Consider the following 16,165-nt stretch of genomic DNA (forward strand, 5'->3'; position numbering starts at 1 on the left):
ACATTATCACAACGAGACAGCCGCCCACTTCCAAATATTGTTCAGTCCATTTAGGAAGAGGAGTCTCTCTGCCTGCGTGTGAGTCCTTTCCCCCGACTTGCAGCTTTTCCCGCAACTGCTTTCAAGGGTCCACTCTTGAAGTTTTTTGGGGTACAATTTTAAGGTTGAGCCGTTCAGAAACAAAAACAGAGGCCCTTCTCCTTCCCTGGGAGCAAAGGGTCTTCATCATCTTCATCTTTAGAACGATCTCTGGGAGCATCTCTAGGAACTGAGGTTTCTCCTTTCCCGTTTGGAGCAAAAGTCCTCATCTGGTTCATCTCTAGGAACTGAGGTTTCTCCTTTCCCGTTTGGAGCAAAAGTCCTCATCTGGTCCATCTCTCCCTGTCCAAACTTCTCATGAAATTACAGCTGCGTCAGCATCTGCCTATCTCAGTGCAGGTGCTTTTGCTTACGAGTTGAACACTCCACCCCCCATATCTTCATGGAATTACAACAGGATACTCTGATATATCATAGCTTCACAACAGAATTTCAGCTTTAAGCATCTCCTCTCTCTCTTCCCTCAGGTTTTCAGCTCTTCATAGCAGTAAAAGGGTTAATCTCACCTCGGCCTTGCAGCTTTGCAGCTGGAATGTTGAATTTTTCTTATCACAGTGGAGAGGGGGGAGAGCCGAGCCGCTCTGGCTGCCCACGGCAAGGCAGTGGGGGGGGTTCCATGGCTGGAACAGGTCCATGGCTCCAGGATGGCCGTGGCCCTGCCCAGCCTGGCCCAAGCAGGGCCTGGCCGGGCCCGCTGGCCCCCGCACGGGGCCCGCAGCCGCCTGTCCCAGCACCAGAAACGAGAGAGAGCTTGGAGGGGGAGTTTGCCTATTCTTAAATGTGGATCACAGAGGTGTTCACAGCTTTAAGTGGCTCAGAGAATTGTCCATATTCAAACTGGCCGCTGATAGGTCCTGTCAGGTCATAGAGGAAGCTGTCAGCACCCCCCAGCAAGGACATCCCTTCCGGGACTCTCCTTGCTGACCTGTGGCACCCGGCAGGAACTCAGCGCTTTTCCTCTCCCATCCGAAGGGTTCCGGAATTCTGCTCCTGGAAGACGACTCCGTCTACGAAGGGAACTTCACGGAAGATCTGACCTTTGTAGGAAAGGTGGGAATCTCCTCCCTCTCCTCCCACAATTCCCCCGTGGATTCATCTGCCAAGGTCCTTCCCAAAAAAAATCCCCCTTTGCCTGGGCTTTGGGATTTTTTTAGCCCAGAAGGAACGGAAGTTTGGGAATTTTGGGAGTTATTTGGGGTTTTCGGGGTTCAGTTCCTCCAGGTTGGGGATTTTTGGTTGAGGTTTTGGGGGTTTTGGGGGTTTATGGGACATTTTTGGTTGAGTTTTTGGGGTTTTTGTTGGGATTTTATTGGGTTTTTCAGGACATTTTTGGTTGAGTTTTTGGGGTTTTTTATTGGGTTATTTTGGGGTTTATGGGACATTTTCACTTCAGGTTTTTTGGGGTTTTTATTGGGTTATTTTAGTGTTTATGGGACATTTTCGCTTGAGTTTTTTGGGTTTTTTATTGGGTCATTTTGGGGTTTATGGGACATTTTTGGCTGAGTTTTTTGGAGGTTTCTGTTGGGTTCCTCCTGGGTTTATCGGACATTTTCACTTCAGTTTTTTGGTTTTTTTATTGGGTTATTTTAGTGTTTATGGGACATTTTCGCTTGACTTTCTTTGGGTCTTTATTGGGTTATCTTGGGGTTTATGGGACATTTTTGCTTCAGTGTTTTGGGTTTTTTATTGGGTTATTTTGGGGTTTATGGGACATTTTTGGCTGCGTTTTTTGGGGTTTCTGTTGGGTTCCTCCTGGGTTTTATGGGACTTTTTCCGGTGCAGCTGCACCCAAGATCCTCTTTCATTCCCAAACCAGAAACCTTGGAGGCTTCGGGGCGCTTGGGGCCCCAGGAAATGTTGCCAAACCCCGCAGGGTTGCAGCTGAAATTTGGGATTTTGCAATCCGGGCCCTGCCCCGACTCGTCCAACGTTTCGGGGTCAGTTTCCATCCCAGATTTTTGCTGCAAAGTGTTGAATATCCCAGGATATGATCATTGCCAAACTGAATTGGGAATTTAATAATTAAGAGACATTTTAATAATCCATAGGGAAATTAATAAGAATTTATTAATGCATAGAGAATTTAGGAATAGAGAATTTAATAATAACGAATGGAAGAGCAGCAGATGTAATAAGGATTTAATAATAAATGGAGAATTTAATAATAGGGAATCTAATAATAGGGAATTTAATAATAGGGAATTTAATAATAGAGAATTTAATATTGGAAAATTTAATAATGGAGAATTTAACAATAAATAGAGAATTTATATAATAAATAATTTAGTAATAGAGAATTTAATAATAAATAATGTAGAGATTTGAATAATGCATGGATAAATTAAAAAGAATTTATTAATAAATAGAGAATTTATAGATGAGAAATTAATGATGGAGAATTTAATAATAAACAGAGAACTTAGTAATAGAGAATTTAATAATAACTAATGGAATAGCAGAAAATGTAATGGGAATTTAATAATAAACGGAGACTTTAGTAATAAATTGAGATTTTAATAATAAATAGGGAACTTAATGATAGAGAATTTAATAATAAATAATGTAGGGATTTTAATAATACATAGAGAAATTATAAAGAATTTATTAATAAATGAGGATTTAATAATGGAGATGATCCCGAAAAATCCCGGATGATGCCGGATAATCCCTGATGATCCCGGATAATCCCAGATGATCCCGGGTGATCCCAGATGATCCCAGATAATCCCAGATGATCCTGGATAATCCCAGATAATCCCGGATGATCCTGGGTGATCCCAGATAATCCCGGGTGATCCTGGATGATCCCAGATAATCCTGGATGATCCCGGATAATCCCAGATGATCCCAGATAATCGCAGATAATCCCAGATGATCCCGGGTGATCCCAGAAGATCCCAGAAGATCCCAGATGATCCCGGATAATCCCGGATAATCCCGGATGATCCCAGATGATCCCAGATGATCCCGGGTGATCCTGGATGATCCCAGATAATCCTGGACGATCCCAGATAATCCCGGATAATCCCGGACGATCCTGGATAATCCCTGATGATCCCAGATAATCCCAGATAATCCCACATGATCCCAGATGATCCCGGGTGATCCTGGATGATCCCAGATAATGCCGGCTAATCCCGGCTAATCCCAGCTAATCCCAGATGATCCCAGATGATCCTGGATGATCCCAGCTAATCCCAGCTAATCCCAGATTTCCGCTCCGCAGGGAAAGCTCTCCTTTGCCAACGGCTTCGTTTTGGAGGGAACCTTCAGCGCCAGGAAGGGCCGAGGGCTGCAGACCCACGGCACCCTCAACACTTCCATGGAAAAGCTGGAGGAGCCGAGATCCAGAACGTGAGCACCAGGAACAGCGGCCTTGGGAATGCGGCGTTGGGATCCTTCCCGGAGGAGCTCGGGATGGATCCCGCCATGGATCGGGGAAAGCTGGGCCGGGAATGGATCCGAACGTGGATCTAAGGGCAAGGGGAGAGGGAGGAAAGGAGCCCGGGGGGAATTGTAGGTGGGAAGGGGGGAATTCCATGTGGAATTAGGGGATGGATGTTGTATGGCCATCCTGGAATTGTTTTGGGATTCATTCCATGTGGAATTAGGGGATGGATGTATGGCCATGCTGGGATTTTCCTGGGATTCATTCCATAGGGAAGCAGGGGATGGATGTTTTATGGCCATCCTGGGGTTCATTCCATAGGGAATTAGGGGATGGATGTTTTAGGGTCATCCTGGGATTCATTCCATAGGGAATTAGGGGATGGATGTTTTAGGGCCATCCTGGGGTTCATTCCATAGGGAATTAGGGATGGATGTGTGACTGCCATGGAATCCCATGGAGTAATTCCCATGAATCCCAAATTGGGACGCTCTGGTTGTTAAACACCTCCTGGATTCACCGCTTTAATTCCAGTGGGAGCTTCCCAGTGGGAAAAGCAGCTGCCTGTGCTCCCAAATTCCACTTCCCCTCACAAATCCCAATTGAATTCCCTCTTCTTTTCCTCTCCAAATCATTCCCAGTCCCTCCGAGGATTCTGTGGGAGAGAAGGAATTCCTTTTTCCCGAGTTATCCCGGCAGGAACAGCTCTTGGCAGCGGTCGCTCCACTCCTCTTATCTGGCTTTTCCGCCGGATCTCCGACGAGATAAATGCTCTTATTTAGGAATTTTTGGGAATATCCAGCAGTGCATGGAGCAGGAAGCCCCGGGATCAATTCATCAGCACAAATCCCAATTTTTTATGTCCCATGCACCTGGAATATTTTTTTCCCCCAGGGAATTTTGTTGTTGGGACGAGAGGATTGAGGTGCTTTTATGGAATTTCCATTTAGGATTATCCTGGAATTGGGGAAATTTTGGTGGGAATGGAGCTTTAAGCTGATGCCATTCCATTCCATTCCATGGGCAGGGATCTCCCACTATCCCAGGCTGCTCCAAGCTCCATCCAACCTGGCCTTGGGCACTGCCAGGGATCCAGGGGCAGCCCCAGCTTCTCTGGGAATTCCAGCCCAGCCCCTCCCCACCCTCCCAGCCAGGAATTCCTTCCCAAGATCCCACCGAAATCTCCATTTTTCCAACGGGAAGCCATTCCCTGTGTCCTGTCGCTCCATCCCTCATCCCAAATCCCTCTCCAGCTCTCCTGGAGCCCCTTCACGCCCTGGAATCCTTCCCTTCTCCAGGAGAACATTCCCAGCTCTCCCAGCCCTGTGTTGATATCAAATCCCGCACAACATTCCCATCAGGAATTCCCATGAGGAAATCCGCAATAATTGAGGAAGGCCATGGAAAATCCTAATCCCGCCTTGTTTCCCAGCCAGCTGGGCCTCAAGGAATTCCCGGTGGAGAAAAGATGGGAAGGGATCTTTGAGCAATTCCTGGAATTCGTCCGCTGCGGCTGCAAGGAGGAAATGGAGGAATCTTTCACGGGATTCCACATCCAAAGCAGCAAGGAGCTGAGGAAATCCCAGGAATACCTGTTCTGCCAAAGGTACCGCAGGCCCTCCTTCCCACCGAATCCAAGGATTCTCCCGCTGTTCCCGCTCGGGAGACGGGAGGAGGAATTTTCCACCTCCACGGAATGTCGAGACCCATCCGCATCCGTGGAAAATCCGTTCATTCCGATTCTCCCCGTTTCCCTTTGGATTTCCCATCCCGATTTCTCCCTGCGTGGTTTTCCTTCCTCACCTCCCGTTTCTCCAGGGGCACCGAGGAGATCTCCTGGAAAACCGAAGATATCCTGGAAGAGCTTGTCCAGCACCAGGAGCTGGAGTCACTCCAGAGGTATTTGGAGCAGGTAAAAATTCCAGTGATTGGTTAAATTGATAAAATTCCAGGTTTTTCCACCAGATCCGGCCACACTGTGGGCACAAAAACCCTGTCGGTGACTTCCAGAGCTTTTCCATAGGATTTGTGGAGAAAAAGCTTCTCCTTCCTGATTTTTGGGCACTTGGAGCAGAGCTCCGAGGCCAGGAAGTGAGGATCGAATTCCATTCCCGGTTCCCAGCCTGGAGCAGGGAATATGCAGCTCCTGGGAATGATTCCTGGCATTCCAGGCTCTCTCCGAGATTGTTTTTCCCTCTCTCTGGAATATTCCAGCAAATCCCATCGGAACAGCAAATTCCTGCTGGAAAAGGGGAGCAGAAAGGATTTAAGGCAGCCGAAATATCCCAAATTCCAGCTGATCATTCCAGGCTGCTTCTCCCAGGAGGAGCTTGGGAGCCCTTTTGGGATTTCCCTCCACTCCTGACCGGTAACGTTGGATTTTCCAGGCGTTGAAGTCTTCCCTGCATCCCTTGGGAAAGCTCCTGAGGGCTCTGACCGTGGTTTTCCAGGCCACTTATTCCGGGATCGGGGCCACCAGGCACCTGCTGAGCATGGCCCAAGAGGAGGTCAAGTTCTACGCCCAGAAAATTTGGGAATTCTACCAGTAAGTCCAACACGGAGCTTCTTCCGTAGGGCGGGAGCATGGAGCGGAGCTTTGGGGTGGTGGTTTTAGGTTGGTGTTATCCTTGGGAATTTTTGGGAATTCTTGGGAATTCTTGGGAATTGAGTTGCTTCCTCGAGGTGATGATGTCCAGCAGAGCCCGAATCCATGGGGTTGGAGATCCGTGGTGGAAGGAAAAACGGGATCATGGAAAGGTTGGGGTTGGAAGAGGCCTGAAAGCTCAGGCAGTTCCAATCCCTTTTCCCTGGATCCACTCCCAGGGATCCAGGGGCAGCCGTGGCTTCTCTGGGAATTCCAGCCCAGCCAGGAATTCCTTCCCGATATCCACCCCAAACCATTCCGGGATTCTCTGGAAAACCAAGCCCGAGCCCAGCTCCTTTTCCATCCTTTAACGCTCACCGATGGATCAGGGAATGGTGACCGCTCTGCTCTTCCGAATCCACGGAAATCCGGGAATTCTCAGCTATTCCCGGTGCTTCTGCTGCTCCAGGAGAAACCCCTCCGACACTGGAACGACCCCGCACGAATTCCAGAGGCTCTCCCTAAAATCCCAGCGGCTGCTGGCCCAGCTGAGCTCCTCCCTCGGGAAGGACGGATTATCCTTAAGAATCCCGGCAAGGAGCTCATCCCTGTTTCCGCTCTTCCAGGGCTTTGCTGCGTCTGGCGCTGGCGCGGAAGGGCCGGGGCCCCTCGGGGGATGCGGAGCCCAGGTGGGTGCGGGGCCGGGAGCGCCCCTGCAGCGGCTGCGGGGCCTCTCCTGAGCGGGGGGCTTGGAGCCAGGCTTAACGCCCGGAGTCCTGTGTTTGAGCCAGGCTTAGCGCCCGGAGTCCTGTGTTTGAGCCAGGCTTAGCGCCCGGAGTCCTGTGTTTGAGCCAGGCTTAGCGCCCGGAGTCCTGTGTTTGAGCCAGGCTTAGCGCCCGGAGTCCTGTGTTTGAGCCAGGCTTAGCGCCCGGAGTCCCGTGTTTGAGCCAGGCTTAGCGCCCGGAGTCCTGTGTTTGAGCCAGGCTTAGCGCCCGGAGTCCCGTGTTTGAGCCAGGCTTAGCGCCCGGAGTCCTGTGTTTGAGCCAGGCTTAGCGCCCGGAGTCCCGTGTTTGAGCCAGGCTTAGCGCCCAGACCTTCATGCTTGAGCCAGGCTTAGCGCCCAGGCTCGGCTCAGAACGCCAGCTTTTCCGTAGTTTTCCTGGGAGCACGGAAGCCGCTCCTTCCCGTCGCGTTCCGGAGCAGAGGAGGTGGAAAACGCGGAATCCCGGGAATAAGAACTGGGAATAACCGCGGCAATCCCGGTCCGGGAATTTCGCTCCTGCCGTTCCCTGCTTGCTCCGGGAATGTTTCCCGCTGATTTTTCCGCTGCCATTCCCACAAATCCGGGAGAGCCTGGAAGGGTGGGAAGCTGGAAAAGGGCTCGACGTGGATTGGTTTGGGCTGGGTGGCCCCGTGATTCCATTGGAATATCTCGGAAAAAACAGGGAAAAGCAGGGATCGGTCTCTTGGGAAAAACAGGGATCGGTCTCTTGGGAAAAACAGGGATCAGTCTCCGGCATTCCAGGTTTTTTTCCGGTGACTCCAGAATTCTCCTGGAGCACAAAACCCTCTCGGATCCTCTTGGGGCAGCCCGAGCGTGTCCTGGAAATTCAGGAAGAGGGAGCGGAAAACACGGACAACACCTCGGGAATGCCTCTTCCGTGGGCTGCTGGGCGGGGTTGGGAATATCCGGCTGCGTTCCCATGGAGGATCCCGGATTTTTTGCCGCTCTCCCAGGATCGGGAAGGGCTCGGGCGTGATCGTGCCGCTGATCCTGCCCCGCTTCTACCCCGAGCTCTCCATGCTCTACATGCTGGGCCACGAGCGGCAGGACGAGCTCTACGGGCAGGGCATCGCCGAGCTGAGCCGCTTCCCGGACATCCGGCTCCTGGAATTCCTGGATGTGCATAGGTACGGGGCCGCGGGAATTCCGGGATGTGCACAGGTATAGGGGAGTGGGAATTCCGGGATGTGCACAGGTATAGGGGAGTGGGAATTTCGGGATGTGCCAGGGACACGGGGTCTTGGGAATTTCGGGACGTGCACAGGTATAGGGGAGTGGGAATTCCGGGATGTGCCAGGGACACGGGGTCTTGGGAATTTCGGGATGTGCACAGGTATAGGGTCTTGGGAATTCCAAGGCAGCTCAGGAGTTCTGGGATATGCAAAGGTGTCTGGGATTTGCACAGGGACACGGGGTCTCGGGAATTCTGGGATCTGCACAGGAGGGGTCTTGGGAATTCTGGGATATGCACAGGTATGGGGGCTCTGGAATTCTGGGATATGCAAAGGCGGGGTCTCTGGAATTCCGGGATGTGCACAGGTGGGGTCTTGGGAATGCCGGGATGTGCACAGGAGGAGTCTCGGGAATTCTGGGATGTGCAAAGGCAGGGGCTCGGGAATTCCGGGATATGCACAGGTACAGGGTCTTGGGAATTCTGGGATTTGCACGGGCAGGGGCTCAGGAATTCCGGGATGTGCAAAGGCGGAATCTCGGGAATTCTGGGATGTGCGCAGGCAGGATCTTGGGAATTCCGGGATGTGCCCAGGGACACAAGGGGCTCGGGAATTCCGGGATGTGCACAGGTACGGGGGCTCGGGAATTCGGGGATGTGCACAGGTACGGGGGCTTGGGAATTCCGGGATGGGCACAGGCGGGGTCTCCGGAATTCTGGGATGTGCCCAGGGACATAGGGGGCTCGGGAATTCCGGGATGGGCACAGGCGGGGCTCTGGAATTCTGGGATGTGCCCAGGGACACGGGGGGCTCGGGAATTCCGGGATGGGCACAGGCGGGGCTCTGGAATTCCGGGATGTTCACGGGCAGGGTGGGGCCGGCCCAGGGCTCTGCGCTGCCGAGGGAAATCGTGGAAGGGATGAGCTGGTGGTGGATCAATGCTTGGATGGGGTTTTTCCCAGTTTTTCCCAGTTTTGCACTGGTTTCTCCAAGTTTTTCCCATTTTTCCCCAGTTTTTCCCAGTTTCTCCCAGCCTTTCATTGGTTTTTCCCAGCTTTTCCCAATTTTTCACTTTTCCCCCCATTTTTTTCCATTTTCTCCCAGTTTTTCTCAATGTTTTCCCAGTTTCTCCCAGACTTTCACTGTTTTTTCCCAGTTTTTCACTGTTTTTTCCAAGTTTTTAACTTTTTTCCTGGTTTTTCCTGGTTTTTCCCGGTTTTTCCTGGTTTTTCCCAGCTTTTCCCAGTTTTTCCCAGGTTTTTCCAATTTTTTCCAGTTTCTCCCAGTTTTTTCCCAGGTATTCCCTGGTTTTTTCCCAGTTTTTCCCAGTTTCTCCCCTTTGCCACTGGTTTCTCCCTGGTTGCCGGAGGAATTCCTTCTCTGGAATTCTTGCCTGGAAGGATGATTTTTTAATGGAAAACTGCTGTTATCCCCACTGATCCCGATTTTTAGGTGCAAAATCCCATTTTTAACTCCCCAAATTCTTTGCTCCGAATCATCCCGGATTTCTGAACCTCTTGGAAAAGGACTGCGGCTCATTCCAGGGCATTTCCTGGCAAAACGTCCCATTCCATACTGGGAATCCCAGGAATTCCACATTCCAGCTTGGAGATCCCTGGAATGTCCCGTTCCACGTTGGAATACCGGGAATGGCGCATTCTACTCGGGAATTCTCCTCAGGGGTTTCAGCAGCCCCCGAGTCTCCGTCTGATTCCGACGGAAGTAAATTCGAGGGATCGGATCTAAAATTCCCAGAATTCCTCATGGATTATGCCGGGATCATCCCTGAGTGACACAAACTCAGAGGGGAGCTCCGGGAATGGGATCCTTGGGATGGGAAATCCCAGGGATCCATGGGATGGGAGCGCTCAGGGATCCATGGGATTGGAACTTAGGGATCCATGGGATTGGGATTCTCAGGGATCCATGGGATGGGAACTTCCAGGGATCCATGGGATTGGAACTTAGGGATCCATGGGATGGGGACTGTCAAGGATCTGTGGGATTGGAACTTCCAGGGATCGATCCATGGGATTGGGATTCTCAGGGATCCATGGGATGGGAACCTCCAGGGATCCATGGGATTGGAACTCTGAGGGATCCATAGGATTGGAATTCTCAGGGATCCATGGGATTGGGATTCTCAGGGATCCACGGGATGGGAACCCTGAGGGATCCATGGGATGGGAGCCCCCAGGTTCCGGTGGCAAATCCCACCCGGAGCGGCTCCGGGAGAGGAGCGAACGCAGCTTCCGAGGATTTGGCAGCTCTGGAGCAGGAGACGGAGGATCCGTGGGGATTTCGGATGGCGGCAATCCCAAATTCCGCTTTTCTCCTTCCAGGCACCTGTGGCCGCTCCAGGATCTCCCCCTGAGCTCCGAGCAGGTACGGAAACGCCTCGGATCCAGCAGGGAATGGGACACGGAATCGGCCTCGGATGAGGACGGAGCGCCATGGAATGAATCCCAGGAATGCCAGCTCCTTGGCCGGCGTTGATCCAGAGTCGCCATCCGGGGATTTCCATGGAATTCTTGTGGGATTTTGGCTCCGGAATGTCTGTTCCCGGTATTCCAAAGGTATCCGTGTCTCTTTTCCAGAGGCGCTCCCTGATCAAGGATCAATGTTTCCTGTCTGCCACGGAATGTCTGCAGAAGCTCATGTGAGTCCCAGGGAAATCCTGGAATTCTTCCGGGAAATGCCGTGAATCCCTGTCTGTCCATTCCCAGGGAAATCCTGGAATTCTTCTGGGAAATGCCGTGAATCCGTGTCCATCCATTCCCAAGGAAATCCTGGAATTCTTCCGGGAAATGCTGTGAATCCCTGTCCATCCATTCCCAAGGAAATCCCAGGATTTTTCCGGGAAATGCCGTGAATCCCTGTCCATCCATTCCCAAGAAAATCCTGGAATTCTTCCGGGAAATGCCGTGAATCCCTGTCCATCCATTCCCAGGGAAATCCTGGAATTCTTCCGGGAAATGCTGTGAATCCCTGTCCATCCATTCCCAGGGAAATCCCGGGATTTTTCCGGGAATTCCCGTGAATTTAAAAGCCATTCCAGGGCCGTTCCGTCCGTGATTCCAGGAGAAGTTGTTCGGGATGTTGTTTCCGTTACAAACGGATTTCCACGGAATTTTTCCCTGTAAGAATTCCATGACAACACCTCAGAGATGTCGGAATCCGGGAATTCCCTGCTGGGAGGGGCTGGGCTGGAATTCCCAGAGAAGCTGGGGCTGCCCCTGGATCGCTGGCAGTGGATCCATGGGATGGGAGCTCCCAGGGAAGGTGGAGGCAGGAATGTCCCGTTCCACGTTGGAATACCGGGAATGGCGCATTCCACTCGGGAATTCTCCTCAGGGGTTTCAGCAGCCCCCGAATCTCCGTCTGATTCCGATGGAAGTAAATTCGAGGGATCGGATCTAAAATTCCCAGAATTCCTCATGGATTATGCCGGGATCATCCCTGAGTGACACAAACTCAGAGGGGAGCTCCGGGAATGGGATCCTTGGGATGGGAAATCCCAGGGATCCATGGGATGGGAGCACTCAGGGATCCGTGGGATGGGAAATCCCAGGGAAGATGGGAGCAGCAATGTCCCATTCCATCTTGGAATAATGAGCAGGAATGTCCCATTCCACCTTGGAATTCCAGGAATGTCCCATTCCACATGGAGATCCCAGGAATGTCCCATTCCATCTTGGAATACCTGGAATGTCCCATTCCAGCTTGGAGATCCCAGGAATGTCCCGTTCCACCTTGGAATTCCAGGAATGTCTCATTCCATGTTGGAGATCCCGGGAATGTCCCATTCCCTATCAGAGACATCAGGAATGTCCCATTCCATGTTGGAGATCCCGGGAATATCCCATGCCACTCGGGAATGCCCCACCCCACCTGGGAACACCTCCCGGCCCCACCGCGCTGCCTCCTCCCTGCTCCATCCATTCCATCCATGAGCTCCTTGGAATTTCCCTTCCCCTTCCTTTTCCCTTCACTTCCCTCTTCCCTCTTCTCTTTCCCTTTTTCCCTTCCCTTCTCTTTTCCTTTCCCTTTTCCCTTTTGTTCCCCTTCCATTCCCCTTCCCCTCTTCCCTTTTCCTTTTTCCCTTCCTTTCCCTCCCCTTCCCCTTTCCCCTTTCGCCTTCCCCTTTCCGTCTTCCCTTTTCCTTTTTCCCTTTCCCTTTTCCCTCTTCCCTTTTTCCCTTCCCTTCCCTTTCCTTTCCTTTTCCCTTTTGTTCCCTTTCCGTTCCCCTTTTCCCTTCCTTTCCCTCCCCTTTCCCCTTCCCCTTTCCATCTTCCCTCTTCCCTTTTCCCTCTTCCCCTTTCCTCTTCCCCTTCCCTTCCCTTCCCTTCCCTTCCCTTCCCTTCCCTTCCCTTCCCTTCCCTTCCCTTCCCTTCCCTTCCCTTCCCTTCCCTTCCCTTCCCTTCCCTTCCCTTCCCTTCCCTTCCCTTCCCTTCCCTTCCCTTCCCTTCCCTTCCCTTCCCTTCCCTTCCCTTCCCTTCCCTTCCCTTCCCTTCCCTTCCCTTCCCTTCCCTTCCCCCTTTTCCCTTTTCCTTTTTCCCTTCCCTTTTCCCTTTTGTTCCCTTTCCGTTCCCCTTCCCCTTTTCCCTCTTCCTTTTTCCTTCTTCCCTTCCCTTCCCCTTTCCGTCTTCCCTCTTCCCTTTTCCTTTTTCCTTCCCCTTTCCCCTTTCCTTCCCTTCCTTCCCCTTTCCCTCCCCTTCCCTCTTCCCTTTTCCTTTTTCCTTCCCCTTCCCCTCCCCCTTCCCTTCCCCCTTCCCCCTTTCCCCCTTTTCCCTCTTCCCTTTTCCTTTCTCCCTTCCCTTCCCTCCCCCTTTCCCCTTTCCCCTCCCCGTTCAATTCCCGCTTTTCCGGCCGTGGTTTCCCACGGCTCCGTGATCCCGGCAGCACCACGGCGGATCCGGGCGCCAAGCTGGCCATCCTGCGGCAGACGTACGAGGAGCTGGAGAGCGCCGTGAGCCGCGCGCCGCACCGGGAAGCGCCGCTGCCCATGGACGACCTCCTGCCTCTCCTGATCTTCGTCGTGTCCCGAGCCAAGTGAGCGGGAATTCCGGGATAGCTCCGGAAAAGGCGGAGTCGCTCCCAGTGAAAGCGTTGGGATGTGGGGTTGGATGGACGGGGGCGGTCGGATTTCCGGAGGTGCGGGTGGGGTTTGGGATTGAAGCGCTGATGGAATGGCGGGGTCTCGGTTTGAAGGGTATTCCAGGGTTTTCATGGATTCTGAGATTCATTTATCATGGAATTCCAGAGTGTCTGTCTCTTATCCCAAAGTTTCCATGGAGAAAGAGATTCCTTTTATCGCGGAATTCCAGAGCCTTATCCCAGAGAACGTTCCAGGGTTTCCATGGACAATGAGATCCCTTTTTATCATGGAATTCCAGGGTGTCTGTCCCTTATCCCAGGGTTTCCATGGAAGAAGAGATTCCTTTAATTCCAGTCTTATCCCAGAGAACATTCCAGGATTTCCATGGACAATGAGATTCTGTCTATCACGGAATTCCAGGGTCTCAGCCCAGAGAACATTCCAGGGTTTCCATGGACAATGAGATCCATTTTCTCATGGAATTCCTGAGCGCCAATCTCCTATTCCAGGGTTTCCATGGACAATGAGATCCATTTTCTCACGGAATTCCAGGGTGTCTGTCTCTTATCCCAAGGGATATTCCAGACATTTCCTGGAAAATTCAAACTCAAATCCTTCCCTGATTCCCTGGATCTGCTTGGTCTCCAAAAAACTGGGAATATTTCAAGTCAAGGGCATGAAATCCATGGATTTGTTGTTTTTATGGAATTGTTCCAGTTGGAAAAGGCCTTCCAGCTTCTCAAATCCACCAAACTCATGGATTTTTTTTTTTTCCTGGAATTGTTGAGGTTGGAAAAGATCTTCCAGGCCATCAAATCCATGAAATCCATGATTTTTTTCTATGGAATTGCTGAGGTTGGAAAAGACTTCCAAGGTCATTGAATCCATGAAATCCATGGGTTGTTTTCCATGGAATTGTTCAGGTTGGAAAAGACCTTTCAGGTCATGAAATCCATCAAATCCATGGATTTTTTTTTTTCCATGGAATTGCTAAGGTTGGAAAAGACCTTCCAGGCCATCAAATCCAAGCACCCCTGACCTTCCCAACCCCGAACCCTTTGGAATTCTGGCATTCCGGCATTCCGGAATTCTGCCATCCCATCACACCAGCTCCCACCTGGAATCCGCCTCCGGAAAACCGGGAATCAGCTCTGGAATTCCAAACCCGCCCCTCCTCCCCCCTGAAATTCCACCGGGGAGATCGATCCCACATTTGTGGATTTGCTTTTCCTTAGGATCCAACGCCTGGGAGCGGAAATCCACCTGATCCGGGATTTCATGGATCCCACCACCCACGGTGGAATGTTCGACTTCCTGCTGACGGCTCTGGAGGTGAGGAAATGTTGCCCTGCAATTCCAGCGCCGCCTGACGAGCAAAATTCCAACTTTTCCCCACTGGAATATGGAATTTTTGGGAAGTTCTTCCCTTGCTAGGCTGGCAAATATCCTCATCCTTGGTTTCCGAGCGGTTTCATCCGGTTGGAATTAACCTTGGCATCAACGCAGGAATTCTTCGGCCACGATTTTGTGGCGGAATTCCCAACTTTTTCCCTCTTTTTCCCTCTGTTCCTCCCCAGTCGTGCTACGAACACATCCAGAGGCTGCGGCTGCACCCGAGGGAGAGCGGCCGCCATTCCCAGAGCTCCTGATCCGCCGGGAAAAGCCGCCTATCCCCAGCTGCCCGCAGCCAAGGCGGCCGGAAAAAGCCGGAATTGCGGCCCTGCTGCTCTTCCCAAAGGGAAGAATTCCCGAGGTTTTCTCCATCCTAAAGCACTCACTGGAATTCCCTCAGCCAATCTCTGGGAATTCTTTCCAAGCTGAGGTTCCTTCTTAGAATTTGATCCCTTTTTCCTACAAAAAATTCCTGGGAAAAATCTGGTCCTGCTCAGGATGGGATTTTTGGGCGGAATTCCAAGAAAAAGAAGGAATTTACCTGGGAAAAGCCACCAAATCCAATTTTGGATGGGGTCTTTCCTTGGTGGGGCCAGGAGAACTCATCCCAAAAAATTCCCCCAAAAAATTCCAGAAGCAAACACAGCTGGAAAAAGCGGGAATTGCGGCCCTGCTGCCCTTCCCAAAGGGAAGAATTCCCAAGGTTTTCCAGATCCTAAAGCACTCACTGGAATTCCCTCAGCCAACCTTCGAGTTGGAAGGAAGAAAAATTCCTTCTTTTTCTGGGAATTCTTTCCAAGCCGAGGGGTTTTTTTGTCATTTGATCTCCGTTTCCCACAAAAAATTCCCAGGAAAAATCTCCTGGTCCTGCTTAGGATGGGATTTTTTGGCAGAATTCCCAGAAAAAGAAGGAATTTAGTTGGGAAAAGCCACAAATTCCCATTTTTGGGATTCCTTGGCAGGGCCAGCAGAGCTCATCCCAACGCTCCCAGAAATTGCTGGAATGAGAGGCGATTTTTCCTGCCCCTCCTTTTCCTCCTTTTCCCAACTCGGGGCCTCTCCATCCCCTTCGGAAGCTGCTATTCCCGAATTTCCGCCTTTCCTGCTGCTCCAGGATTCCCGTTTATCCCTGGGAGCGCTCGGGGGCGGCAGCGCCGCACCTCGGCTCATCCCGTGCTGCTTCGGAATTCCGGAAAAACGCCGGATTCCTCCGGGATTTTGGGGAAATTCTGGGGAAAAGCAGGAATATCAATCCCGAATCCAGCTGCTTCCGTGCCCTGTCAAAACCTGGAATTGCTTCGTGCTCGGAGCAGAACCAGGCTGGAATTCACCTTGGGAAAAGGAACCTTTGGAATATTCCAGATGGAATATTTGGGATGCCATTGTGGCGTTTTTAGGGGAAAATCCCTTTTCCGGACAGGTTTTATCCCGCTTTATTTTTTTGGGAATTTTCCCATGGAATTCTCCCCTTGTCCCGGTGATTCCCAGAAAACCAAACTGCCCAGGCTTTTTCCCGCTGTTTTTCCCGGAATTTTCGGCTTTAGTAAAGAGCACACGGATTACAGGAATCAAGGAATGCCTCTGGAATTTTTATTTCAATAAAGCTTTGGAATTCCGACCATTCCCGGCCCCGTCTTCTCCTTGTTCC

At 51.5% G+C, this 16,165-nt stretch overlaps 1 protein-coding gene across 2 annotated transcripts in view; it reads left to right on the top strand.

Annotated features, from left to right (window-relative positions):
* The window catches only part of ALS2CL (ALS2 C-terminal like), a 37,954-nt gene extending 21,816 nt beyond the window's left edge, over positions 1–16,138 (top strand). For both annotated transcript variants that reach the window (XM_082279853.1, XM_082279852.1), the window contains exons 15-26: positions 1,072–1,149; positions 3,326–3,453; positions 4,920–5,093; positions 5,306–5,399; positions 5,875–6,032; positions 6,698–6,760; positions 7,809–7,982; positions 10,370–10,412; positions 10,625–10,686; positions 12,930–13,079; positions 14,361–14,457; positions 14,703–16,138. In XM_082279853.1, the coding sequence (XP_082135979.1) occupies positions 1,072–1,149; positions 3,326–3,453; positions 4,920–5,093; positions 5,306–5,399; positions 5,875–6,032; positions 6,698–6,760; positions 7,809–7,982; positions 10,370–10,412; positions 10,625–10,686; positions 12,930–13,079; positions 14,361–14,457; positions 14,703–14,774 (1,293 nt within the window). In that variant the 3' untranslated portion in view covers positions 14,775–16,138. The remainder of the gene's footprint in view (positions 1–1,071; positions 1,150–3,325; positions 3,454–4,919; positions 5,094–5,305; positions 5,400–5,874; positions 6,033–6,697; positions 6,761–7,808; positions 7,983–10,369; positions 10,413–10,624; positions 10,687–12,929; positions 13,080–14,360; positions 14,458–14,702) is intronic.
* Positions 16,139–16,165: the final 27 nt, after the last annotated feature.

This window comes from Coloeus monedula (genome assembly GCF_965178545.1).
Source record: "Coloeus monedula genome assembly, chromosome: 1".
Taxonomy (NCBI): Eukaryota; Metazoa; Chordata; class Aves; order Passeriformes; family Corvidae; genus Coloeus; species Coloeus monedula.